This window comes from Bacillus rossius, chromosome 7 (assembly GCF_032445375.1).
Source record: "Bacillus rossius redtenbacheri isolate Brsri chromosome 7, Brsri_v3, whole genome shotgun sequence".
Classification (NCBI taxonomy): domain Eukaryota; kingdom Metazoa; phylum Arthropoda; class Insecta; order Phasmatodea; family Bacillidae; genus Bacillus; species Bacillus rossius.
This window is the reverse complement of record NC_086335.1, coordinates 1606014-1632873: the sequence shown is the minus strand read 5'-3', so window position 1 is coordinate 1632873 and position 26860 is coordinate 1606014. Positions and strand designations below refer to the sequence as shown.

The following is a 26860-nucleotide window of genomic DNA, read 5'->3' as shown; positions in this document are numbered from 1 at the left end:
GCTAAAACCACTCTCCAACACTAGATGGTCAGCTAGGGCAGATGCTGTTTTAGCATTGAGCGAAGGATATGAAGTGATTGAGTCAGTACTGGATGCGATTAGAAATGACACCGAGCAGTATGCTGACACGAAATTAAAAGCTGCGGATTTGAATAAATGCATGGAAAGATTTGAGACATTGTTTCTCACTTACTTTCGGAATGATATCTTGGGAATAATCAACAAGGTCAACACAGTCCTGCAAAAACCTACTCTTACTCTCTCAGTAGCTGTTACAGTTCTCGAGTCTCTAAAATCATATGTTGAACAGAAAAGAGGCAGTTTTGACAGCTACGAAAGTTCCGCTTTGGCATCAACTGAAAACACAAATAGTGAGAATTCTGAGGACAGAACAAATAGACGCAGCACTCGGCTTACGTTTGTTCGACAACAGCAGCAACCCAGATACTATTCTCAAAGGAAGAGATAAACTTAGAGTTGAGACCTACCTTCCAATCATAGACTCATTTGTATTGAATCTAAATATACGCACAGAAGCATACAGAATAGTTATGAAGATATTCGGATTTCTGGAGGATTTAATTGATCTTCAAGAAGACAAACTGAAAATTTGTTGCGACTATTTTGCTTCTGTATACAAACAAGATGTAAACAAGTCGGAGCTTGTTGAAGAATGCCTACATTTAAAAAGTTATTTTACAGAAAATAAAGACATTTTGCAGCTTGTACACCTTTATAATGGTTCCGAATGTGCAAACTCTGGTGAAGAAGAAGGGGAAAGAAATATTGTAATGTACGAAGAAAATTTGGAAGGAGGTGATGATGTTGGGTGTCGATCTACTCCTACAAAGAAGTTGAATTTACAAGCCATCTATCATCATCTGTATGAAAATGGATTGTTGCCAGCATTTCCGAATTAGGAAATTTCTCTGAGAATGTTCTTATCAATGATGGTGTCAAATGCTTCGGGTGAACGATCTTTTTCAAAACTGAAGATTATTAAAAATATAAAAAGAAGTGCTATGCAACAAGAAAGATTAAACAGTTTGAGCATTCTCAGTATCGATAATGGCATACTTAGAACGCTAGACTTTAGTGATGTCATCAAAGACTTTGCCTAAAAAAAATTTAGAAAGAAGCCTATTTAAATTATTGATAGGCATAGACATTATGTGCAAGAGGTTGAAAACTATGAAGTAGACTTTGGTGCTAGTGCTTAAAGGGGAAGTTATACTTGATTTTGAAGAAGTTCAATCTTTCATTAACACTTTTTGCATTGTTGAAATAAAAATTGGTATGGTTACAGCTTACAGCAGTAAATACCATTTATTGATTTCAATATAACCTCAGAAATTAATCAGTCGCAGCTTTAATAATTTGAAAACAAGTATAGTTTAATTATAACTGAATGATTTGATGTTATCTGATATAAACATTAATAATACTTAGTTCTGTTAAGTATAAGTATAAATAAAATAAATATATAGTGAAAGACTTACAGTGTATTTTTTCAATGTAAAACATATATTTTATTGAAAAACCTTTGGAATTGTATTGTTTTTTTATATCACAGGACCTGAACTTAAGTTAATGTAATACAAATTATTATTTATTCGTGTAAAAATTAACAACAGCAGAACATATTGCAATTCTTCCAACTGTATTGACGCCGTCCCCGCTACCTCTGACTATTTAGACGTGATTGTTGTTCGGGTTCGTGATCTCAGGGAAGGTCCGGCCTTGTGGCTAGAGGTAGGGGTTAACGCAGTAGGGCCCCCCGAGCTGTTATGGCCACTCAAGACGCCTGAAGAATAACACAAAGTTTAGTTGGTGAATTTAATACAGCACAGCCCAATACATGGTGCTGCCCGTTCTGGCCGTAACGGTTTGCCCGACGCGACTAGTCACACGCGCAGCTCACTTCCTCAGTGGCGGCTCACGATTTTCATGCGCGTGAGGGGCGGACTTGTACACGTGATACGATAGTTACAAAAATACACTCTGACATGGCACACGATATCTTGACGAACAATACACTACACTATTACCTAGCTCTTAGTAAACTGGGCTAGCAGCACGTAGGCCCGTGTCTCCGGCGACTCTACGTGGTGTCTAGGTGTGTCCCAGGGACTGAATCGTTAATTAAGTTAAGTACCTCATGGTAAATTTAGGCCGACCGCGGAACTGTACGTAAAAAGGTTGAAAAGAAATTACACTATTGAAAACTACATGTCGGTGAAAGCAAAGGTTGAAGGTTCCGCGTTGCGCGCAGGCTGCCGGCCTGGTTGAGCTCTCGAAGGACACTCCCGGTGTCGCCGCGCGCGACCCCCCTCCCCCGCCGGCCCTCCCGCGGAAACGTGTGAATTTCGCGGGAAACTGAACCGGCCAGGTTCGGGACAAATCGCACAGTGAAACATGATTTTGCAAAGACTGAATTATTAATTAATGAAAAATAATGTTTAATAAAAACCTGTGGAAAACATAATTAAAATAATTTGTTGTAGTGCGGCGGAGGGATATGCCACACCCGGCCGGATCCTTCCGCCGGCGCAGCACTCGTTGCATGGCGTTCGCCTCGTCGCACGCACTACACTTTGCTGCGCGCACGAGCGCGTTCGGTTCACACGTTTTTACGAGACGTTGATGAGGCATAGCGGTCTATGCGACAGAGGAGCATTGACGGTTGGCGTCAGTATATTCAATATTTTGGTTTTAAAAAACACCTATAATAGCACCATTTTGCACCTTGTAATACAAATTTTTCCGGGAAAGACCCCGAACCCCCTGTTTTTTGTTTGGGGTATGTTCACTCCTGCGAAAGGGGCCTCTTTTTGGGATGATGCCAGGGGCCTCGCAGAGGCTTGATACGGGTCTGATTCGTATCGCGACTGAAGCACCTGTGTACTGTCCCGTCAGGGCCATGCATAGGGAGCTAAAACTCGAATTATTAAAGGATTATTATGTTAGGACTACTCAGAAATTCTATGATAAATGTAAATTAAGTGAAAATCCGTTTATTTCCTCCCTTGGCGACAAAGATCAGGATTTGCATCGGAAATATAAAATGCCGGTTTCAATCCTGGCTCACAGGCCCCCGTAGCTGCGCTGTGGTTGGCCGACTCGTCCGGCCAATGAAAATACTACTCGCGAATTAAAATGTAACTTTAAGTTAATTTATACTTAATTACAATAATAAATAGTTAGGCTACCAAACGTCGCGACAAAGAGTGTCGTACTGCATTGAACCTGCCCTCTGCCCTCGCATTCAGTGAAAGTAAACACCGATCGAGCTGGGGATGCCGATACGAGTGGCATGCTGCTTGCTGCCGGGCATGGTAGGCCTGTGGTGCATCGCGACGATATCATTTAAAATTAGTGGTAGAAGTCGTGTCCTGTGATACGTGTTTGCCCGGATAGTCAGTGCAAATAAACACCGATCGAGCTGGGGATGCCGATATGAGTGGCATGCTGCTCTCCGATGGGTACCACTGCTGCAGGGCATGGCTACTTAAAATTTTGAATATTTAAAACAATAATACGAGTGCTCTGTTCCCATTCGCCTGTGACTTTATATGTTGGCAGTTCTACCACTTTATTTAAGTGCGTAGATATTAAGATACTAAATAAAGTAATATAATATATTAGGCTAAGAGAGAAAAATTAAAAATAATAAAAACAAAAATAAATAAAATAAAATACCAAAAATATAATAGTTTAATTCATATTACGTTATTAGCTTTAAAATATCTTAAATAATGTAGCCTACGCTCCGCACTAGCAGAGCGTACACATAGTGAAATATGTTCTGTTTGTGTATGTTTAGTAAGTAAGGTGTTCTAATTTTCTTTTAGTTTAGGTGCTACTGGAGGCGGAGTGGGTGGCCCGGTGTGGCCAGCCACCACCAGGGGCGCTTGCGTCCCTGGTCAGAAGATCCAGAACTGCAGAATAACAAACAATGCGGACATTTAAGTCCAAGCGCCCAAACCCCGCATGGTAGACTCTTTCTGCTCTGACCAACTCTTCTTCCTGAACCATCCTTCTTTCTCCCGTATTGAACCTGCCTGAAATTAATGCATGAAATTTGGCATCCCGCATGAAAGTGCCCAGGGTTTTCCCTGTGTCTATGCAGGTTTCACCTGGGCCCAACTTATCTAGTAGTTTAGAGTTAAGAGTGAGGGGAGTTAGTCATGGCGCCAATCGCTGCCATGGATGGCCAATCCCCTCCTAGCACACAATGCATGCGACCCTCTCCCTGCATGGCTAATCCCAGCATGACTAAGGCGTATAGGCTTCGGCCTGAGACGCACTTAGGTCCCTCCCTAACCCGGACCCCTCCCAAATACACTTAGTTTTAGTTAGGCTAGGAAAAAAAAAATCAGGTCGCTCAGTTTGTTACTGTCGTCGACGGTGTAAGGATCACCTAGTTTGTTACTTTTGGTGCATTAGTCAAGTAATTAATTACCAGTTCTTGCGAACTCGATGGCATCTTTACCAACTTTAACGACGAACTCGATGGAGGTTGTACCATCGTCTACGGGAACCTTGACGACAGCTACGACGGAGAAGGAGCAGATCCCGTTGGCAACGACGACGACAACACTGGAGGAAACTTCATCAGACATGATACCACCAGCAGAAGAGACTTTAATGCCGATAGTGCTGACTGTACAGGAAACCTCGACGAACGCTGTTTCGCCTTCGATGGTGACTTCAATGGATGGTGATTCGACAACAAACAACGAACATCGGTGCCGTTACTGCGACAAGATTTTCTCAAACAACAGTAATGCTCGACGACACGAGAAGAGAGAATGTGTTAATAACCTTTATCGAAAAATGTTTGACTGTGAGAAATGTCGTAAGCAATTTACAATAAATGCTAATTTGCAGCAACACTTGGAGACATGCAAAGGACCTGTTGCGCGGCAGAAAGTAAAGGTGTCTATACAACAGCGAATGATTGATGTGCATAAGCGTATGCCTGGAAATGGTACGTCGGCGGCAACGTCAGTATCTGGATCGAGTCTGAAAGGTTCGTCTTCATCACCGCGGTATCCTTGCAGCTATTGTGATATGTCGTTCGCATTTTCCCATGATGCATGAAGACATGAGCAGAGCAAATGCATGAAGAATCCTTCTCGCATGAAGTTTCGCTGTGATGAGTGTTATGAATGGTTTACTCGAATTGATCATTTGCGTCGACATGCGAAAAACTGTAAAGGTAAAGTCCGTGCGCCTACTACTGAAATACCTGCAGAAATTTCGACTCCTCGCTTTAGATTGGAGACTCGTAGGCGTACAAGCAAGAGAACAGATGCGCTGCAACCGATTGTTATGGCATCTGGGCATGGAACTAAACCTAAGACTGTGATCGGTGCTCTACAGGTGAATGATAATGGCTTCTACTTGGCGCAGTCTGCATTTCGTGGAACATTAAAAGACTATTATTATCTAAATACGTTAGGTGAGTCGAAAGACATTTGTAATTTTCTTGATGATATCAGACAGAACATAATCAATCAGCTTACTGATGATGTAGCAACAAACGGACCTTTGAAATATAACTTGTGGTTGGACTGTATATATGGAAAGCCATATCCGTTCGATGACAAAGTGAAGAAGTGTGCATTCAAGACATCGGCTGCAGTAATTTACAGTTCTAACGATGTGAAGCAAACTGTTAAAAACGGTATCCAGAAACTCTGTCAAGAAGAGGAGGGCTATGTCTGTAAAGGTTCTGGCTGGACTCTGTCTAGTATAAACCGATTGGAGCTAAGAATTAGTCATTTCACACCGCTGCGGAACTAAATGATTATAAGATTGCTGGCTTTCGCAAATGTTCTTGTAGTAAAATAGAAATTATGTAATAAATATTATGTTTGTAAAAGAACTTGCGGTGTTTAATTCCTCGAACCTGTTACTATTATGTTAAATTGATGTTATATTGATTTTTTTCATCATCCTAGATCGTACCAAGGACCTTAGTCGATCTAATTAATCAGTATATTGATCGGAAATTTATTTAATGATTTCTGAACTTTTTCCCGAATCTCTAACAATATAATTACGAATTTTCCAAGATGGTGGTGTTGATGGCTTATAGGATGATGGTAGTAGAGGTTTTAAAGTCTCTTTAAGAATGTTCAACATGGTATATTGAAATTATTTTTTTTACATAAAATTAAACATTATTGCATCGATCTGGTATCGAACCAAGGACTGAAACTGGTCGAATCAATATGCATATTAATGAGTGATTTATTTAATGAATTTTGAAACTTTTCCCAAATTTCTAGCATTAAAATTACGGATTTTCAAGATGGCGTCGAAATGACAAGATGGCGGGTGTCACAGTAATAGATGATTACTGCACTCTAGCAGGTAAGAATTAAACTAACATGGCATCAGCGCACTCTAGCCGACGATACAATGATGATGGCTTCCAGCAACGAAGACAAGATGGCGGACATGACGTCATACTAGGTGGCGATATATATGCTTTGAAAAAAAGTGGTGGGAGTCAGTATGCCAGCACCCACCGCGGCGGGAAGGATCGGTCGTCATTTTTATTTTTTTGCCCTCACCGGGTTCGAACCGAGGACTCCGAGCTCCGCGTCGTAAATGTTTGTTTTTATTATTTTTTATTAAATTTTTATTATTTGAATTTTTTTATAAATTTTAATTTTTTTTCCGTTAAAATCGGATAATAAATAAAAAAGTTAAAGATGGCGACCGTAACGGAAACTGCAACGGTGACGTCATCTTTCAAAATTGCGGTCATAATCCTAGATGACGTCAGAGGCTTATAAGCGGCTATCTCTTAGGAGTTTTAAGCCTCTTTTAGGACTTTCTAGTCGCTGGGATTTTTAAGGACTAAAAACGGGAATTTTTCCCTCGAAACGGGAAATTTTTCCCTCGAAAACGGGAATTTTAAATTTATCAAAATTTTTGAAATTTTTTGGCGGAATTTTTTTCCACAAAAATTGGAATTTTGGCGATTTTTGAGGAATTTTGGGCAATTTTTGCCCAATTTTGGCAAGTTTTGAGGATCAAATTCAAGGTCAAGGTCAAAGTCACAACCATCCAAGATGGCCGCCGTGACGTCACAATCCAAGATGGCGGACCGACAATCTCAATCCACGCGCCTGGCATTCCTATACTACTATGAATGTTTCTCAAAAAGTGTCGCATAACACTGTTGTAGCGGTTAGGTCCGCTTCTTTCAAACGGCGCGCGTCATCTCGGGCCTCCGGCACTCCGCTCCCCTCCTCCTTCTCCCTCCTTCCCCCCCCCCCCCCCTCACCAAGTGTTTCTTCAATTTGTACTCTTTCCCCCACCCTTTTGATTATAGGCGCATGCGCGCGCTGCGGCGCGAGCTTATAAATTAAGCTGCAACCATGTGGGGAGCCTTCTTCTACTGGTTGACTTTGTCAGGCTTGGTTGTCAGCAGTAGCTGATCTGTTGTAATTCTACTAGCATGTAGTCCGAGAGCTTCTAGTTAAACTTCGTGCGTGTGAGACCTCAGGGGAGAAATGTAAGTTGGTTTGAGTCGTCAGTGAGGCGGTGGCCCTCACCCTAATGTAGAATCATTTATTCTTGAATTTGTTCTGTCTAAATTCCTTTTCGGCCGCCACCATCAAAAATTGTTTGGATTATTGCATTAAATTTAACTTCACCTTCGCTTCTGTTTTTCTGTTTGTAACTGTCTCCCCCTGAGATGTCGTCGCATGTATTTGTTTGTTAAAGTTTTTTAAAGAATAATGTAACTTCATTCTTTCTTGTACCTGCACTTTGCAGTAGTTTTGTAATATAATCATGTAATATAACTTCATTCGTGGCAATGCTTGTGTTTCGAGTTAACTGCGCATTGTCTCGTTTTGACGATCGTTGATTGGATCGCTTACTGTGTAGCCGGCTTACCCATTAACATGATAATTGTCAATTAACTCGCTTTGTCAGAAATTGTTCTCACTTTATGTATTCAGCCTTGCATTGTTTGAACTTAACATTATCAGCAATGTTAACGTAATGTTATTTTGAATTAATTTTGATTATGAATAAAATGTCTGTGTACCTGAAACCATTTACCTTGCATACCTAATCTGCTCCATTCACGTAAACCCCAGTCCATGCCAGGTTCTGGCCTCCCCCCCCCCCCCCCCCAACCACTAGTAGGCCCCCAACCTACTTCACTGTAATTGCTTCAACAGATCACACTAGCATCGTATTTAAAATCAATAATCAAGAAAACTTCAGTCCATATCTCCAAAATAAATTATAGGTTTTGATACTAGGGGCACTCCACCATTTAATTCTGATTGGGTAAATTTTCACTTTATACGAAACCTTCCACAGAATTTCGAACACGAGCGAATACAAAAACTTTCATGAAAACGGCCAGCACTCTGCTAATTCTTCCTCAGAACCATCCATACCTGCTGAAATGGAAAACCTACCAAGAAACATCCATCGTGTGATAGGGGCTTCTCTTGCTCATGTCTCTGGGTGACTATCTTTGTGGGGTATCAAATTCTGGCAACTATGTTTTGTTTATAAAAGTAAGAATTAAAAATACAGATGGTGCATGTGCTTGAATTGTTATTTAAGAAACTAAAGTTAGTTAAACAAATATTGTAGTTATGAACTAAAATATAACATTGTAGCAGAGTTATATGGCTCCCAAAGTCACACAGCAAACAATGTTTCAGATATATGCGATAAATACATTTATTTAATACCTTATTGTAATGTAACTGTAAGGTTACATAAATTTGTCTGAAAAAGTTTATGCTTCAAGAAAAATAATTTAATAACGGCATCCGAATTATTTGAGAACAAGAATTTAAATGAGACAATAAGTTGTATGGATATTTATTACTTTCATAATAAATGTTTTATAGATGGCAAATGTTATTTTGTAATATTTTAAGTATATGTTATCACTTGACACATTTAAATGCACCTATTCCCTGGTAGACACATAAACACCAGTGAGCGCTCCAGGGGGGTGGTCATGTCTGCATGATTACATGCTAACTGCGTGAAGCCTTTTTTTTTCTTCAGCTAATTATTGCGCCATATCGGTTAAACACCCAAAACATTGACTGAAGTGTATTGTTTGCAGTGTGAGTGCAGTTATAAATGACTTCGTTTATTACCGTTACTGTCTTTAACAAAGGCGATTCTAATCCGTTCTTACTAACTTGGTCAAGCACCATTTCCGCAATGTTTTAGGCATATACAATATGGTGATGGCGAGATTAATAAGTGAATTCACCTACGTCACAGCATGTCATCTCCTGGTAATTTCTAACTCCATGGAGCTGATGCTCCAGTTATTGCCATGTCTACCACAACATGTCCGAATCAACCTTTGCGATTGCAGCAGTTAGCCAAATATCAAGGTCCTGCAGGAACCTCAGTGATGTTTTGTGTACCAAAACTTTTACAAACACCCACTAAATGTTACACCCACTAAATGTTCAGGGGAGTTGTGTCTTATGATCTTAATGGTTAGGCAATCGGTCCTCGATAAACTCCCTAACAGTCAAAGCGAAGTGAAGAAAGGAAATATAAAACCATCATGCTGAGCCAGGTTTTCTACCTGTGAAAATGAGAAGTGTTTCATAATGCTCAGGTACCGAGACAGTGAAATTATTGAGGTAAATAAATAGAAAACTAGGCCCTCAATGCTATCATCAAGCAAACTAAATAATGTGATACATTTAGGGCAGTCTCTTACGATTTCTGTGATGAGTTAGGGGGGTTGAGGCACAAAGTCTTACATTGTATATGTTTTCTATTCCTTACACTTGAAAACAGACTCCATCTGAATTCATTCCTTTCGCTAGAAATCTCCATTTTCACCGATTTAGCACCAAGTATTAATGGTGAATGTTATTATGCCAAATCACTACATTGATGAACTTCAGACACAAGACTACAAAACCAAATTTAATGTTACTGTGAAGCCGATTGGAGACAAGTCCAGTCGACTACAACTAACATAGACAAAAACAGGGGTTTTTTTACATTAAAACCCAACGACAGTGGGAAGCTGGTGCAAATCAAAAATATAAATCTTTAGAAAAAATACCACAAATAGAAATAGAAATACCAAAAATAGGATTTTATTCATGCAAGCTTATAAAGTTTATAAGAAGTTTACAGTTTATAAAACAGCGTATAATTCTCATTGGGGCAAATCCTAATGCACTCCCGCGGGACGCGAAATAAATACAATCATTCACACATATAAAACAAGGTAAGCAAGAGTAAAGCGGACATGGTGGCAAAGCGCTGTAAAGTAGCAGAACAAGTAATATGGGCCGCTAGGCGAAAAAAGCTGAAGGCAGAATCAAGAGAGAACTTATAATGCGGCTTGACAAGAAGTGTCCAATGCCATCGTGGCATGCCCATATACAGCCGCAGAAATGTTACAACATGCTACGGGCAGTACTCGGCGTGAGCAAAACAACCCAAATCAAATGACCTGAAGGGTCCAAACATTGGTGGCGATTACATATAACAGGGCAGCAATAAACAATGACGGCGCGGCCACAACGCGCAAGCAAGAACAATACCTAAATACAGATGTTAAGTTTCACAGCCGAGTACATACCGGAACGCAGAGCCACCGCCGCAGTGACAGCCGTCGAGTCCAGAGACCGAACGAATGCAAGGAGTATGCTAGGGGCCGGACTATATATAGGCCGGGTAAACACTCCGACAGAAAGCGCTGGTGAGGCGGCGAGGAAGAGAGCAAGAGGGAGGGTAGGAAGGGGAAGCTGGAGAGGGAGGGGAAAATTGGAGAGGGGAGAGGAAAAGAGGGGAAGGAATGCTGTACAGTGCCGAAAATTGGAGCAACTGCTTCAACTGAATTAAAGTTTCATTCATCAACCGACTAGGAACATAATCTGATGTGTTTTACACACTAAACATTTCAACAAAACATTTATCACGCCTTAAATTTCGGAATATCATAAGACACAGAGTTAGATTTATGTTGCCCTGGCTAATTAATGTGCATGTCATTGTAATACTCCCAAAATTGTGAAACTTGCAGGAATCTGATACTTCAAATCATAATGTGAAATAAGGCCCCTTGGTGAAGATGTAGAGCAGGAAATATGTATTCCCAGGGACGATTTACCTCACTCTCCGCTGTGTGAAAATTTGGTATTCCATTTAGGAAGCACAGAACTGGTGGAAATGGAATGGTAACACATGTTTCAAAGGTAAAATGCATATATTAGGTTTTAATAATAACAATCAAAGTAACTAACTTTAATACCAGTTTTACAGAAATAAATTTTATAACTTAATCATTCTGGTAGCAGATATTTGTGTAAATTTATAATTAAACTTTCATATACTCTATGTTCAAGATATGTAAGCACATGTGAAAGTGAAGTAATGACTTATTTTACCCCTCTCTATATCGGTAGGTTTTGAGGTACTGATCCAACAAAACTAAATATATGAAGAAGGAACAGAAAATTCTATTTATTGGAACTTTAATATCATTAGTTTAGTTTTATGGACCCAAACTGTTTCCGGTCGGAATAGGGATTACACACATGAGGATTATTTCCTTCCCGGGTTATGTAGTGGGAGATGTTATCTTCACCTCCTATGGCAATCCATAGAAGGATACCTCGCCTTAAAAACATAAGGAACACTTTGGTTCACAGTGAGTGAGAAACACGGTGACTTACTGGTGGGGCGCGTGCTGTGCCGGACCGGGGATGCCACGAAGTTGTTTCCAGGGGTGAGGATGACGACCTGAATGCTGTACGAGGCACAGGCCTGCAGCTCAGTCAGCGTGAAGCTGGCGAGGCTCTCTGTGGCGAAGCTCTGGCACACCCGGGCCTCACCGCCCTCGCGCACATGGCACAGTATGGGCTCGTGTGAACAGACAGCGTCGATGCGCGGCAGGGTCCAGCTCACGAACACCTGGCTGCTGCTCACGTCTACCAGTGCGATGTCGGTCGGCTCCCCTGCGAACCGCAATGCAGGCTATCGGTCATCAGCTGCAAGTGACTAATCTCACGGCAACACTGTGCACCACACCACGCTCTGTTGCTCATCAACTGCAAGGAGGTTTATCAACATTCACGTACACGAGCTTGATGTAGGTCAGCTCCCGTACGCACCACACCATACTCTGCAGCTCACCAACTGCAAGGTTGTGTGACTACTCTTATGTCCAACAGCAATATATCAGTCGGGTAGCCTTTTCACCGTAACACGGGCTATAGTTCATCAGCTGCGAGTAGGTGTGACTAGTACCTAATCTCATGACTACCAGCTTAATATCGGTCAACTCCCTAATGCAACACACCACGCCATTATGCTTATCAGCTGAAAGATAATGTGCCTAATCTCACATCCACCAGCACAATATCTGTCAGCTCCCATTAGGACCACACAGCAGGCTGACACTATCAAGCTGAGAGTATGTGTAACTACTCTCATGTTCAACAACTTAATCTCGGTCAGTTCCTCTGTGTACTACAACAATACTCTGTCACTCACCGCCTACAAGAAGTTGTGACTACTCTGATTTCTACCAGCTTGATGTCAGTCAGCTCCCCTGTCAAGCACACCAAAGGATATCGCTCACCAGCTGCAAGGAGGTGTCACTACTCTCACATCGAACAGTTTGATATCGGTCGACTCCCCTGCGAACCACACCACACTCTTATGTTTACCAGATACTATGTGGCATGACCACTCTCAAATCCAACAGCTTGATGTCAGTCAACTGCCCTACGCACTACACCACAGACTGTCTCTCACCAGATGCAAAGAAGTGTGACAACTCTCACATCCACTAGTTTTATGTCGATTACACCCTTGTGCACCACACCACAGTGTGATGTGATTACTCCCACATCCACCAGTTTGATGATGGCCATCTTTCCTACGCACCACACCACAACACTTCGTTCAGCAGCTGAAAGGAGGTATAACTGCTCTCACATCCTAGAGCATGATGTCGGTATGCTTTCCTGCGGAATACACCTAAGGCAGTCACTCACCAGCTGCAAGGATATGTGATTGCTGTCATGTCCAAAATATTGATGTCAATCAGCTTCGATGCACACCACACCACACTCTGTTGCTCTCCTGATACAATGTAATTGACTAAGCTCATGTCAACCAGCATGATGTCGGTTCGCTACCCTGTGGAATACACCACAGGCTGTTGCTCACCAGCTGCAAGGATGCGTTAATACTCTCACGCCCACTAAAGTAATTTCGAAAGGCTCCCCTCGCACCTCAACATACTCTGTCACGCATCAGATACAATGTGGTGTGGCCACTCTCACATCCACCAGCATGATGTTGGTAGACTCCCCTGTGCATTAAACTACCGGCGGTCGCTCAACATCTGTAATGAGGAATGACTATTTTCACATCCACTAAAATTATATTGTTTGTCTCTCCTGAATGCTACACAAAAGGCTATCGCTCACCAGCTTAAAGGAATAGCGATTACTACAAAAATAATAATAAAATATAAATAAAATATTATTTAAAAACTCCATTGCAATCTTCGTAACGCCTGCCATCTTGTAAATACGTAATTTTTATGATAGAAAATCGGGAAAAGTATAAAAATTTTTAAAAATTATTATTAAAAATTCAATTAAATATTATTAAAAACATGCACTTACGTCATTGGTTTGATCCCGGTGAGGGCAATAAAAAAATGACGACAGATCCTTCCTCTACGGATGCCACTGACAGACTGACCTCCACTATTAATCCAAGGTATATATGATCAGATAGTATGACATCATGTCCACCATCTTGTTTTAGTCTGCTTAGGACCACCATCTTGTTTTCGTCTGCTATAGAGCATCCCACTCTTAGATTGCAGTATGGAAGTAAATGGGCGCATTCTCTCTCTCTCTAACACACGCCGATTGCCGTTAGCACTGTCCTTGTTTCTTCGTGTGTTGTTGCCAAATATCAAACGAAATTTAAAATTTTAATTTTTGGACCAAGCTTTTTTTCATATTGTATAGAATCAAAATACGCATCAGGCAATGCTTATTTTGAATACTTAACAATATTTTAAGTGTCCGAAAAAATTAAAAAACATAACTTATTCGCTGGGAACTGTTTTGAAGTATTCCGATATGTTTCACATAAAAAAAAAACCTACATGTGTATTTCATTCAGATTTTTTTTATTAGTAAATTAATGCCTTAGGACGCCACCGAACAAATGTTAAGACAAAAACTGTACAGGTTTCACTTAAATAATTTTTTTAATATATTGAAATGCATTTTCTCACAAACTGACACATCAAAAAGTTGACCCGCGGAAAATTTTTTTTCTTTTAAAGATATATGGGGGACGAAAGCGAGAAAAATGTTCACAATGAATTGAATTAGTTTTTAAAAGCAGCGCCATCTCAATTGCTTCTACAGTTTCCGTGGAAATAGCTGTTAAAGATGTGTCTTATCAGTACAAGAGCGCGCGCTGCCGTCGTAAGAGGAAACAGGGCCGTGTGTTTAGATAAGTGGGGTTCTGTCCTACAAGCAATTTCAAATACATGGCTTCCTTAGTCAACAAAAAATATTATAATCGATTCTTGAACATAATATTTAAAATGTATGAAATAAATACGAAGGAATTTAATAGCGATCATGGTACAAAATTTTCAATTATTTTTCTGTCCTTCTCACCAAGCATCTTATCAAACATTGTTTTAGACAAAGTTTTGGAAAATAATTATGATATTATTACAAACAATTTAAACAGATTTGATAATGTGTCTACTAAGGCAGTTACGTTTTTTTGTCCGGTGAAAATTTTTTTCGAACCCATGCAGTTATGGCTGGTCGTATCAAAAATGTATTTAGAAAACATTTTTCGGCATTAGGTAATCCGAGTTATCATACGTTAAAACGGATTCGATATTATTCATATTATGGGAAATGTTGCGATTTTTCTGTTTTTCAAAAAATCTTCCCCATGTCGAACCAATTGTTCGGATTTTTCCCATAACTTACTTAACCGAGAATTTCCATTACCGTATTTTATTTATCATTTTGGACATGACTTGTCCAAACATACGGTATTTATCGGGCCCATGAAAATGTGATATATATATATATAATTATATAGGTATATATATGGGATTTTTAGAACAGAAAAGAAAACTATAAGAAAATTTCGTCTACAATAGGTAGTTTTTATTTGAAATTTATATAAAAGTGGCATTATTACAAATTTATATGTGTAATAGTATAAAATATTATAAATTACGATATGATTTCTTAAAATGCTTCTTGTTCTATCCAAATTACAAAGACACGCATCTCCTGAAATTCGTAATGTGTTAGAGATTTGGCAACAGCGCGCGCCATAAGCCGTGTACTGCAATCTAAAAGTGGGACGGGCTATAGAATGCGCTACTACCATGTTAGTTTAATTTTCGTTCACTAAACCTTTGATCTTGACCATTGACCTTGAACATTGACCTTGTGCTTTGACCTTAACCTTTGACCTTGAACTTTAACCATGACTTTGAACCTTGACTTTGACATTTGACCTTGAACTTTGATTTTGACATTGATATTTCAACTTTACCTTTGACCTTGACCACAGTGACCATCTTGGATCCACCATCTTGTGTTCAGTGCTCGTTACCAGGAGCGCTAGTTAACACATATCGCCTGCTAGAGGACATTGCCGCCATCTTGTTTTTGTTTTCAGTAATCGATACAAGGAACACTAGTGTCATGTAGTACACATGCCATTTGCTAGAGTATATCACCATTATGTTAGTTTAATTCTTAACCACTAGAGTACAGAATTATTTAAAATCAACAGTTATCTCTCATGGTATCCACCATCTTGAAATTTGGATGCCATTTTGGAATTTTGTATTTATTTACCTAGAAATTCGAGAAAAAATTCCCAATTCATCAAAAAAAAAACACTAATTAAAATAATATTTCATTCGAACGATATCCTTCCTCGGTTATATTATTGATTGATGCAAAAAAATATTTTCAGGTTAGTAATACTAATTTAATTAAAATTATCATAAAGGTTATAGGTTCAAGAAATAAAACATTTTTTTTTTACAAATGCAGTTTATTACATGGATCCTATACTACTACAGGAACACATGCTAAAGTTAGCAATTCAATAAACATTTAGTTCTGCATCGGCTTAAGCTGACTATTTCTTAGCTCCAATCTGTTTACTGAAGACAGAGACCAGCCAGACCCTTTGCCTACATAGTCGTTTTCTTCCCGACAGAGATTTTCCATTCTGTGTTAAACAGACTGCTTCACATCGTTGAAATTGTAAATGGGAGTATTCACTGTCTTGAATGAAAACTTCTTCATTTTTTCCTCGAACGGATATGGTTTGCCATATACACCGTTCAGCCAAAAGTTATATTTTAAAGACTCGTATGTAGCCACTTCAACAGTAAGCTGATTTATAATACTCTGCCTGATATCGTCAAGAAAAGTACAAATGTCTTTGCCTATAACTGTCTTTGGCTCCAACAGGCATTCACTCCAACTGTCTTTGGCTTACAACAGTCTCAAATTCCAATTGCTCCAGGTGCTACAAAGATCCAATTGTTCAAATTTGCCATCAGCTTAAATTGCACAATTGCTCCAAGGTTCCAACAGCTAGAATTGCTCCAACTGCTCCAACAGCTCCAACTGCTCCAACAGCTCCAATTGCTCCAAGTTATCCAATGCTCCAACAGCTCCAACTATCTTTGATTCCAATGCCCCAAGTGCTCCAATTGCTCTAATGTGCTCCAACTTCTCCAAAGTTCCAACTGTTCCAACAGCTCCAATGCTCCAATTTCTCTAATGGGCTCCAAGAGCTCCAAAGCTCCAATTGCTCCAAGTGTTCCAATGTTTCAATTGATCCAAGAGCTCCAATGCTCCAACAGCCATTGGCTCCAAAAGTCAATACTCCAATGCTACAAGTACTCCCAGTTGCTACAAAGTTCCAACAGCTCCAATTAATCCAATGCACCGGTTGACCGACAGCTCCAAGTGCTCCAAAGCTCCAATTGCTCCAATAGACATTGGCTCAAAATTGCAATGCTCCAATGCTCCAAAGTTTCAACAGTTCCAAGTGTTCCAATGCTTCAAATGCTCCAAGAGCTCCAATACTTCAAGTGCTCCAACTACTCCATCTACATTGGGCTCCAAATGAATTAAATTATTGTTTTGATCGAACTTGACCTGATTGCTGGTATGACTGTTATTACTCTCCATTTTGTCTGTCAAAGGTTATGATTTTTACTAATTTAAGTTAGAAGTTGTAATACGAAAAATCGGCATTAGATAAAAATCAGATTTAGAGAAATGAAACAATCACTTTTGAAATCCAAAATATTATTTTTTTTTTGTAAATTTTATATACATGCAAGTAATACAAGACATTATTGTATATAGCCAGCTTTCCTCAGACCTTTGCGTACGAAGGATACTTCTTTGATGTGCGAAACGAAGCATGTCGAAGTCTTAACCTGTCAACCAATATGTTAGGATCTTCCCATGATGCATAATTAATCTCCTATGCGACCATATTCCTTGCATGTTTATAATAATTATTATTAAGATCTCTGGAGTCTTCCATTCTAACTCCAGCCTTTTGGTCACTTTCGTCTATGGCCCAGTGATCATCGCAAGCTTGGTCAGAATAATTTATTTTAACACCACGTTTCCAACGTTTTGATCTCATCGCTTCATCACAGTCTTCAAACTTGTGAGCTTCAGGTACGTTTACACAGTCCGCGATCAAGTCAGCTTAAGATGATTTTTCAGTCTCTTCATCCTTGTCAGCTTCAGATCGTTCTCTGTTCGCATTTTCATGGAGACGACTAGAATTTGGTGTAAATTTTTTTTTTCATTTTTCATTAAGTTGCTACTTTTTTCGTTAGTTTTAAATTTTAAATTAATATTGTGATATAACAGTATTTTTAGCATTAGCATTTTTACATTCTTCGTAATAATTATAGTCGTCTAATATATCGCCTTTGTTCCTCTTCCTCGATGTTGTAGCCCAGTCTTCGGTATCTTTATTCACCTTAGTTGTACAGGTCTTGCAATGTCTATTCAAGAATTATCTTCTACCAAAGGATTTCTGACACTGACTGTAACTAAATGGTTTTTGGCAAGGACCCAAAATACACTCGCTTCTCTCATGTTTAGCATTTTTTCTCAAGGTAACCTCCTTGCTGCAGTATCTACAGCGATGTCGTTTTGATACAGTTACACATTACTAACTAGGATATATGATAGCTTCTACGACTAATGACAGATGCAAATTGAAAGTTTTGAATTGGAACAACAAATTAAGTATAATATTTTTAGTTTTTCATCAGCGTAAGATATTTACCTCATACAAGCAACTTGTTGTAAGTAGTTCTGCTTTTCAACAACAGATGGCGCCACGTGTTGTATGAAGGTAAATATTATTTATTTCTTTTATGTGGGATGCGGGATGCTCACTAACGATCGCAAAAGAAGGTAGGCTTCGCTAGACACCAGGGAGAAGGAAGTTCTCCTTCATGATATAACTCAGGTGTTCCAAAGCATATTATTTGATTGAGTAATGGATGTTTTTTGTTTGAATTCTAACTGATAAAAAGGTTTTTAGTTAGGTAATTTGGTGACAGAAATTCATAATTTAAATGTAACTCATAAATAAAATTGCATACCTCATTAAGTAACAAATTTTTTATGCAGAGACAGAAATAACCAGAAGCACGTGGAGAAACCACAGGAATGACCAGAATCACTTGGAGGAACCACAGAAATAATCAAGAGCACATGGAGAAAACTATCAAAATATTGACAGAAATTATCAGGAGCACACTGAGAAAACTATAGCACGTTTTCCTTAATATCAGAATATCACATAAAAAATAATGAAAATAATAAAAATTGAAACAAAAAAAGAATGAAAACATTACAAAAAATTCTGGCTTGTTCTAGAACTCTATCCTTGTTCAAGAATGCAGAGTTCACAAGCTGGCAGAAGCTGCAAAACCTATTTTATGCCACTACTTGAAAGAAGCAGATTTCCACATAATGAACAATGAACACTGTTTCAGTGCAACAAGTGTAATAAACAATTTTGACGACATGATAACTTTAAAAGGCATTTTATAACCTGCAATAGGTGTCTGACATTCTCTCGGAAGACATATAAGTGCGGCAAATGTGATAAGGTGCACAGGAAGATGTGCATAGGAATACAGATAAGTGCTAGTATGCTTCCATACCATCAGGCATATTAATTTATTGCTTTGCCTGACTCGATAGTCAACAAAAGAGCAGTATTAAATTGCCTGAACGTGAACGATCAGTTTTGTTTTAAATGGAGTACTTTGGCAAGATTAGTAGAAGGAAGTCATCAAAATCGTGTCGATAAGAGGTATTATGCTTTGGAGAATAAATACGACTTTGATGGCCTGTATCACCATTAAATAAATTTAAACTTTTTCAGAAAAGTAACCTTGAATTTTCAGTTAATGTGTATGCCCTAAATGAGGATAAAAAGATGTATCCGATTCGTGTAACTAAATAATAAAGAAAATATTTCAAATTGAAGCTTGTGGCAAATGAAAGCAATGCTGCACATTACTGTTACATCAAAAACTTTTCCCGACTTGTGAGACCTCAGGTTACAAAACATCAATTCAAATTTATGTGTGTAAGATGCGCTTTACGAATTTCGTTGATCAGTCTTGAAAACCGGGGCTAACAGCTTTACAGTGTATTGAACTTCACAGGGGCGTAGCCAGGGGGGGGGGGTTAGGGGTTCAAACCCCCCCCCCCTCTTAGCACCAAATCTTTAATTAATTTCTTATTCATCACTCAAACAAATTTCATATTAAAATTAATAAAATTTTTACCATTACAATATTTAAATATAAGTACCGGAAACTGCTAAAATAGCACTATTTTACACCTTAAAATCCAAATTTTCCCGGGGGAGGACCCCCGGACCCCCTGCTTTAATACGAAGGGGCCGTGCTTCTTAACACCCCCCATACACATATCCTGGCTACGCCACTGGAACTGCACAAAGTTATATGTAGAAATAAATCTTGAACATGTTTGTTGTTCAGGTATTATACTTTTTAAATAAATCGTTTTTACTTGTAGTAGTGTAGAATTTATGTAATAAAATTTATGTTTGTAAGAGAACTTGTGGTGTTTTTTTTTCTGGAACCTGTCACTTTTGTGTTAATTTTAATTAAACTACCTTTGTTTATTGCCCAAGGGTCAAAGCAAGAACAGGACCTATAAATCAATAATTTAATTAATGAGTTATTTTTGTATTAATTTTTGAAATTTTTCCCGAATTTATGGGTTAATTATTATGAATATGGTGGTCAATATGACATCAACGGCTTACTAGAGGCTGGTAGTAGAGGAAGTTAAGCTTCTTTTAGCACTTTCCACCATATTCATTAAAATTATTATTTATAACATGTTTTTCTTGCATCTATCAAGTATAGAACAAAGGACAGGAATCTATCAAGTCAATGAGTATATTAATTACAGATTTGTTTGATAAATAATTGAATTTTTCACGAATTAATAGTGTAAAAATTACAGATTTTCAAGATGGTGGGCCAATCCCAAGATGGTGGACGCCGCAGTAATAAATGAATAAATCTGTTTAGTGGACAAAAATTAAACTAACATGGCGGTAGTGCAGTCTAGCAGACGAAAACAAGATGGCGGACATGGTGTCATACTAGTTGGCGATATATACCTTGAAATAAGTGGTGGGATGTCAGTCTGACAGTGGCTTCCGTAGTGAAAGGATCGGTCGCCATTTTTTTACTCTTTGCCATCACCGGGTTCGAACCCCGAGATCCATGAAGAAAGTATGTTTTTTAATAAAATTTTATAAAAATTTAATTAGTTATTTTTTTATAAATTTAAAATTTTTTCCCATTAAAATATTATAATTATTACAGATTTTCAAGATGGCAACTAAAACTAAAATAGCAATGGTGATGTAATAATTTAAAATGGTGGAAAGTACTAGAAAAAATGGCGGAATTCTAAATGGCAGGAAGTTCTATGAAACAAAATGGCGGATACATAATGGCCGTTGGGGTCAAGGTCAATGTTCAAGGTCATCTAAGATGGCTGCCATAACATCACAACCCAAGATGATGGTCGCACCAAAGGCACCACAGCCAGAAGCCAGGTTCAGAAAATATATTCCTGTACTACTTACCTACCTTTTTATAAATTTTAGCATCAAACTTTAATTTAGTAATTTTTCATAAATCTTGACACATTTCCGATTTTCTAGCTTAAAAATATACGAATTTTCAAGATGGTGGACGTGACGACCAATTTCAAAATGGCAGAATCCTAATTTTTATCAAAATTGCATTAAGTAATTTTTTATAAAGCTTAAACTTTTTCCCGATTTTATAGTTTAAATAAAAGTATTTCAAGATAGCGTCCGTACCAAAATGTGCAACTGTGATGCCATACACGGCCAGGATGGCGGCCGTAACTAAAATTGCAACATTCGGGTAGTTTTATATATATATATATATATATATATATATATATATAAAGCAATTGTAAAAGACCTTTGAATTATTTTTATAATGTTGCGAAATATAATTGATAAATTTGTAACTTATTTGGAAGGAACTTTAGCAAGAGTTTTAAATATTAATTGCGCTGTCAGTATTTTGTAATGTGTAAATTTTACGACAGCCAATCCAGTACAGTAAAATTCAATCATAATTAAAGTTCAGAAGAACTGGAACGTAACATTGTACGGCCTTATTTAATTTTGCAGAAAACGTTGTACAAATAATAATTAAAAGCCTAGGTCTTTTTATGGTTTTCGTAATCTTAAAATACCTTTTGTATACTGACGTGCTGTTTGTGTACGACTGTACTACAAGAAGCAATAGAACATGGCTAGTGGGGCGCCTCACCCAGGCCGTCCACGTATCCGGGCAGCTGGTAGGGGTCCGACCAGAGGCCCCGGTGGTCGACAGCCACCAGCGTGAGCTGGTACTGGTGGCAGACTGCCAGGCCGGTCAGCAGCACCTCGGGCGTGGCCTGCAGCGCCACGGTGTGGTTGCTGCACGAGTCCTGCTGCGCGGAGCTACACACCAGCAGCAAGAAGTGCGCGCTGCACGGCTGGTTGGTGAACACGTCGTAGCCCCACGCCACCGACAAGGTGCTCTCGTTCACCGTGAGCGCCGACGCGCTGCCGATGGGGCCCGCTCCTGCGCCACGCCATGGTCCGCACCAACAAGGCAGAGAACACGTGCTGCAATGTGCTTCTCTCTACTACCCCAGCTCTTCTCAGTTCCACCTCTGCGCTCATCACAACAACAGTCTTCGGAGGGATCGGAGCAGTGGCGGTTATTGCATTAGAGCACATTCGCACGTGAACCCCCTCGCCTCATTTAAATAGGCGCCTACTGTAATACTTATATATCATACACATCAAATAATAAATAAATGCATCCCTTTTGGTCTTATAACCATTAGCAATATTTTCCAAACCCGCCGCTATAGAGTAAGCGCAGCTATGCTGGGATCGCACGTGCGCTGGTGGCTAGGCGGGCGACGGCGCGCCGCTCGGCTCGGAGCGACGTGGTGGGGGTAGCTCCCCATAAGCCAGCCTAGGAGCACAGTCCAGGCGTGCGCAACGCTATCCTGTGCGCGGCGCGACATTTCTTGTCCTGTTTCTCCCATTTTTGCTCGCTCTTCGAGAATGATGGCGGCGCTGTTTGTCATGTGTTATTGTTCTACTTTAGTGCGTTTAGTGCGACGTTTAAAAAGTTTGTTTTAACTACTAAGTTAAGTTATTTGTTATGGCCTTGAGTAAGTTAACAGTCTCGGACATAAAAACACTGGTGTTTCTAGTTTGTCATTGGAAAGGAAAATACATCAAAAAAGAAATTTCATGTGCAAGTTTTGTTTCAGTGATTGCAGACGAAACGACAGACATATCATTTTTATTTCAATTGGTTATAGTTTTTCGCAATGTGTTACCTAACGGACAAGCAGTAGAACGATTCTGGCAGTTTGTAAATCCTCCAGGACATGATGCTGCGTCAATCGCAGAATGTATTCGCATTGTTTTGGAAAGTATTGTTGACAAACCCGAGAAATTGCACATTACGTACATTGTTATGCGCATCAGTTGAATTTAATTGCGGCACAATCTACAAGACAAAACCAACAAGTCTGTGTATTCTTTTCCAATTTGAGTGATATAACTTACTTCTTTAGCCACTCACCACAGAGAATTGCTGTTCTTGATGGCGTTGTTGGCAGGAGAATTCCTCGTGTTTCTTCTACAAGATGGAATTTTAAGAATCGTACTGTTAACACGGTGTACGAGTACAGAAAACAACTGATTGAATGCATGAACGAAATTGAGTCGCCATGCAAGCAGTCAACAACAACCAACCAGTCGTCGGGAGCTATTCGGCGCATGTTGAATGATCCAATGTTTGTATTTTTGCTGACAGTTTTTCACAATATAATGCCGCACGTAGCCATTTTGTTTAATCAGCTACAAAAAAGGAGCATCGATGCCGATAAAGTCAGGAAACATGTTGACAGTTTTCGACTTTCATTTGAGAAAGAAAGAGAGAATATGGATAAAGTGAGAATGCGAACTGAAATGGTGCCAGAGCAGCATTCTAAAAAAAGGAAAGTGGAAGATGTTCATGTAAATAGAACTGTTGCAGCCAAGGAAGTATGTGATGTGATTACTAATCAAGTAAAGAAGAGGTTTTCTTTCACAACATATTATTCTGCGGTATGCCTTTTTGATTCCGAAAACTTCCAGGAATATGATAAGAAATTTCCTGTTCATCTTCTTGAACAAACAACCAAAACGTATCCTTTCTTAGATAAGGCTCGTTTGAAAACTGAGCTAGCAGTAATTTACAAGCGACACGACTTCCGAGATATGGATAGATCAGCTAGTCTTCTGCAGTTTGTCCTTGAAAACAATTTACAGACCACGTTTACGGAAACACACAAATTGTTACTTATTATTTCAACTGTTCCGATGACTACAGCTGAAGCTGATGAACGATGTTTCTCAGCCCTGAAGAGCATAAAAACATTTTTAAGAAGTACAATGTGTGAAGACAGACTCAGTGCGTTAGCCATGCTTTCAATAGAAAAAGACATGATAAACAAAATACCAAATTTTATTGTCATGGTCATTGAATTATTTTCTTCTAAAAAACATAGGATAGATTTAGTTTATAATAACTGCAATTAAGCATTTAAATTTCAATAATATTCTAAATAATATCCTCACATAATGTTTTCCTATGTTGTTAAAACCAGAGTTCGTAAATTGTTCAACTTAATTTTTAGGCGAAATGAATTGTTCAGCTAATTTTACAGTGAATTGTTCAGATTCGTTTCAAGTTAAGATGTATATAGTGATGCTCAAAGAATGTTCTCTCAAAGGAAAACATTAAAAACTAAATTAAATTTGTGAATACCATATGTTTATATTACTATTGTACTACTGTAATTATATTTTAGTGCTTAAGGAAAGTAAGTTCAAAGGAAAAGTATAAACTATCGGTAGTTCAAATTTTGTAAGTCAATGCTGTATTTAAATATTGTAAATGTAATGCTGTTGTAAATACAATATATCTATTTATATATGATTACCAACAAAACAATGGATAAAATGATAGACCTTATTTAAAACTGGTTACATTAATAACACCCTTGCTAGCAAACTGTATCAGAATTTTGTGTACTTTATATTTTATGGTAATCATTTGTATTTATTTTAAAAAGACTTCACACTGCATAATTTAATATTTGCTATATTATCAGTGTGAGCGGCATATCCGTAGGCTATTTTGTAGGTAAAAACTTCACTTTCGCCCCACAATAACTTGGAAAAAATTGTTGGTATTTATGTGATTTAAAATGCCCAAAAGGCATCATTTTACACCTTAAAATCCAATTTTTTTCCAGGGGGAGGCCCCCGGACCCGCCGCTTTAAAAGGGAGGGGGGGTCGGTGATTCTTTATACAAAGAGCCCAATGCTGTGAACCCCCATTTTCAAAAGGCACCAGCCGCCACTGGATCGGAGGAGAGAGAACACGGCACTTCGATGTCGAAACGATGGAGTGCAACTATCATCACTTATTTTACGCTCTTTCCCGAGATTGGCCACCTGCAAGAACTCATTCAAGTTGGATAAACTTCACACCCCACCAGGAGCGAATGCAGACATTCATTTCGGGGGGAAGGGGACCACATTGTCCGCTGTTTGCTTGCAAAAGCTTTCCTTTGAAAGGTGGAAATGATAGAGTTGTTAGGATTTCTGAAGTAGGGGGGGGGGGGTCCCCCTTTAAACCCCCTGCGTACACTCCTGCACCTATTACTGTTTCACTCAATCATCACTTAAAAAAGAGAAACATGGTCTTCAAACATTCGTATATCCATGAATATACATATTCGCACACATTATTGGCTGTGCATCATCAAAAGAAGCTAACTACACATAAGCATGTATGTAATTTTATACCTCCAGTGAATGATCTCTAAATATTTATAGTGGAATTGTGTCCGCAAAGAATATTTTCAATTTAAAGCAATTTTATGGTTTGGCTGTTAGTATTGACAATGCATTGGTGGTCATATGGGAGAGCAACAACGGGATTCCTCCCCCCCCCACCCACTTTTTACACAACGTCATTAGAACTAAAACATTAATAATGGTGAAATAATATCCACTCCAGTCTAAACCTAATCAATAAATTAAGTTCAAAAATAAAAAAAACAAGTGGTAATACATCCAACATGAAAAAACATTTGAAGCAGCCCATTTATTGTAAATTTTAAAAAACCGCACCAGTTACACAAACGCATAATCTTACAAAAGAAAGATAAAGTTGAAAACCAAACATTAAAGAAAATTATGTTAATATTCTCATTTATGAACAAAGAAACACAAGCAATACTAAACAAAACATGTTAAAGCACGTAATGCAATTTAATGATAAAGCATGAAAAAGTAAAGTCTAGGGGCTTATTCACCACAAAGTCAGCAAATCGTTAAAATGAGTTGAAAAGCTTTACTCAACATAAATTATGATAACAAAATACATAACGACCACATAAATACTAATTAAAATGTATTTAATGCTATTATTATATCAGAAAATGAACATCAGTTATACAATATAAGATAATAAAATGAATTATTGAACAATTTAACAAGTAGGAACGGTAATAACCAGGTTATTACAACTTTCTAACAAAAATTTTTTAAAATTTATTTTTCGGATCTATATACCACTGTAATACATGATATAATTGCATATATATGTATATATGTATATTTAAGTGTATATGTATGTATATGTGTGTATGCATGTATGTATTTGACGTCGTACCTTCTCTTTATTTAAACAAAAACCTGGGTCACAGTCCTGTCCGCGGCACAACATTCCGGCCATGGCCATTGTAGTGCCACCTGATTGCAGTTGTAAAAAAATGAACAGACAATGTATTATAGTTATGTTAATATATGTTATGATTGTAAATATTTATGAAGATTATTAAGTGTGTTGTGTAAGTATGTTTCGTAGCCTTGTAAATAACATTGTAAATACCAAACATCCAAAGGGATAGCAATATGTAAATGTTTTAACACGAACGATTGTAGAAGGAAAATGTATATATCGTGCGGGCCAACAAGCCTAGACAGAGAGTTGTCCTTGAGCCTTGGCCGAGGACGGACGTGTGAAGCTGTGTGTATCATTGGAAGAGAGCCTGTGCACCCAGAGTGCGCAGGCGGT

The 26860-nt window shown here is 38.6% G+C and overlaps 1 protein-coding gene across 1 annotated transcript in view; it reads right to left on the bottom strand.

Annotated features, from left to right (window-relative positions):
* The window catches only part of LOC134534415 (collagen alpha-1(XX) chain-like), a 164534-nt gene that overhangs the window by 23244 nt on the left and 114430 nt on the right, over positions 1 to 26860 (bottom strand). The window contains exons 4-5 of the mRNA XM_063372880.1: positions 21989 to 22285; positions 11718 to 11999 (exon numbers count right to left, since the gene is read on the bottom strand). Of these exons, the coding sequence (XP_063228950.1) occupies positions 11718 to 11999; positions 21989 to 22285 (579 nt within the window). The remainder of the gene's footprint in view (positions 1 to 11717; positions 12000 to 21988; positions 22286 to 26860) is intronic.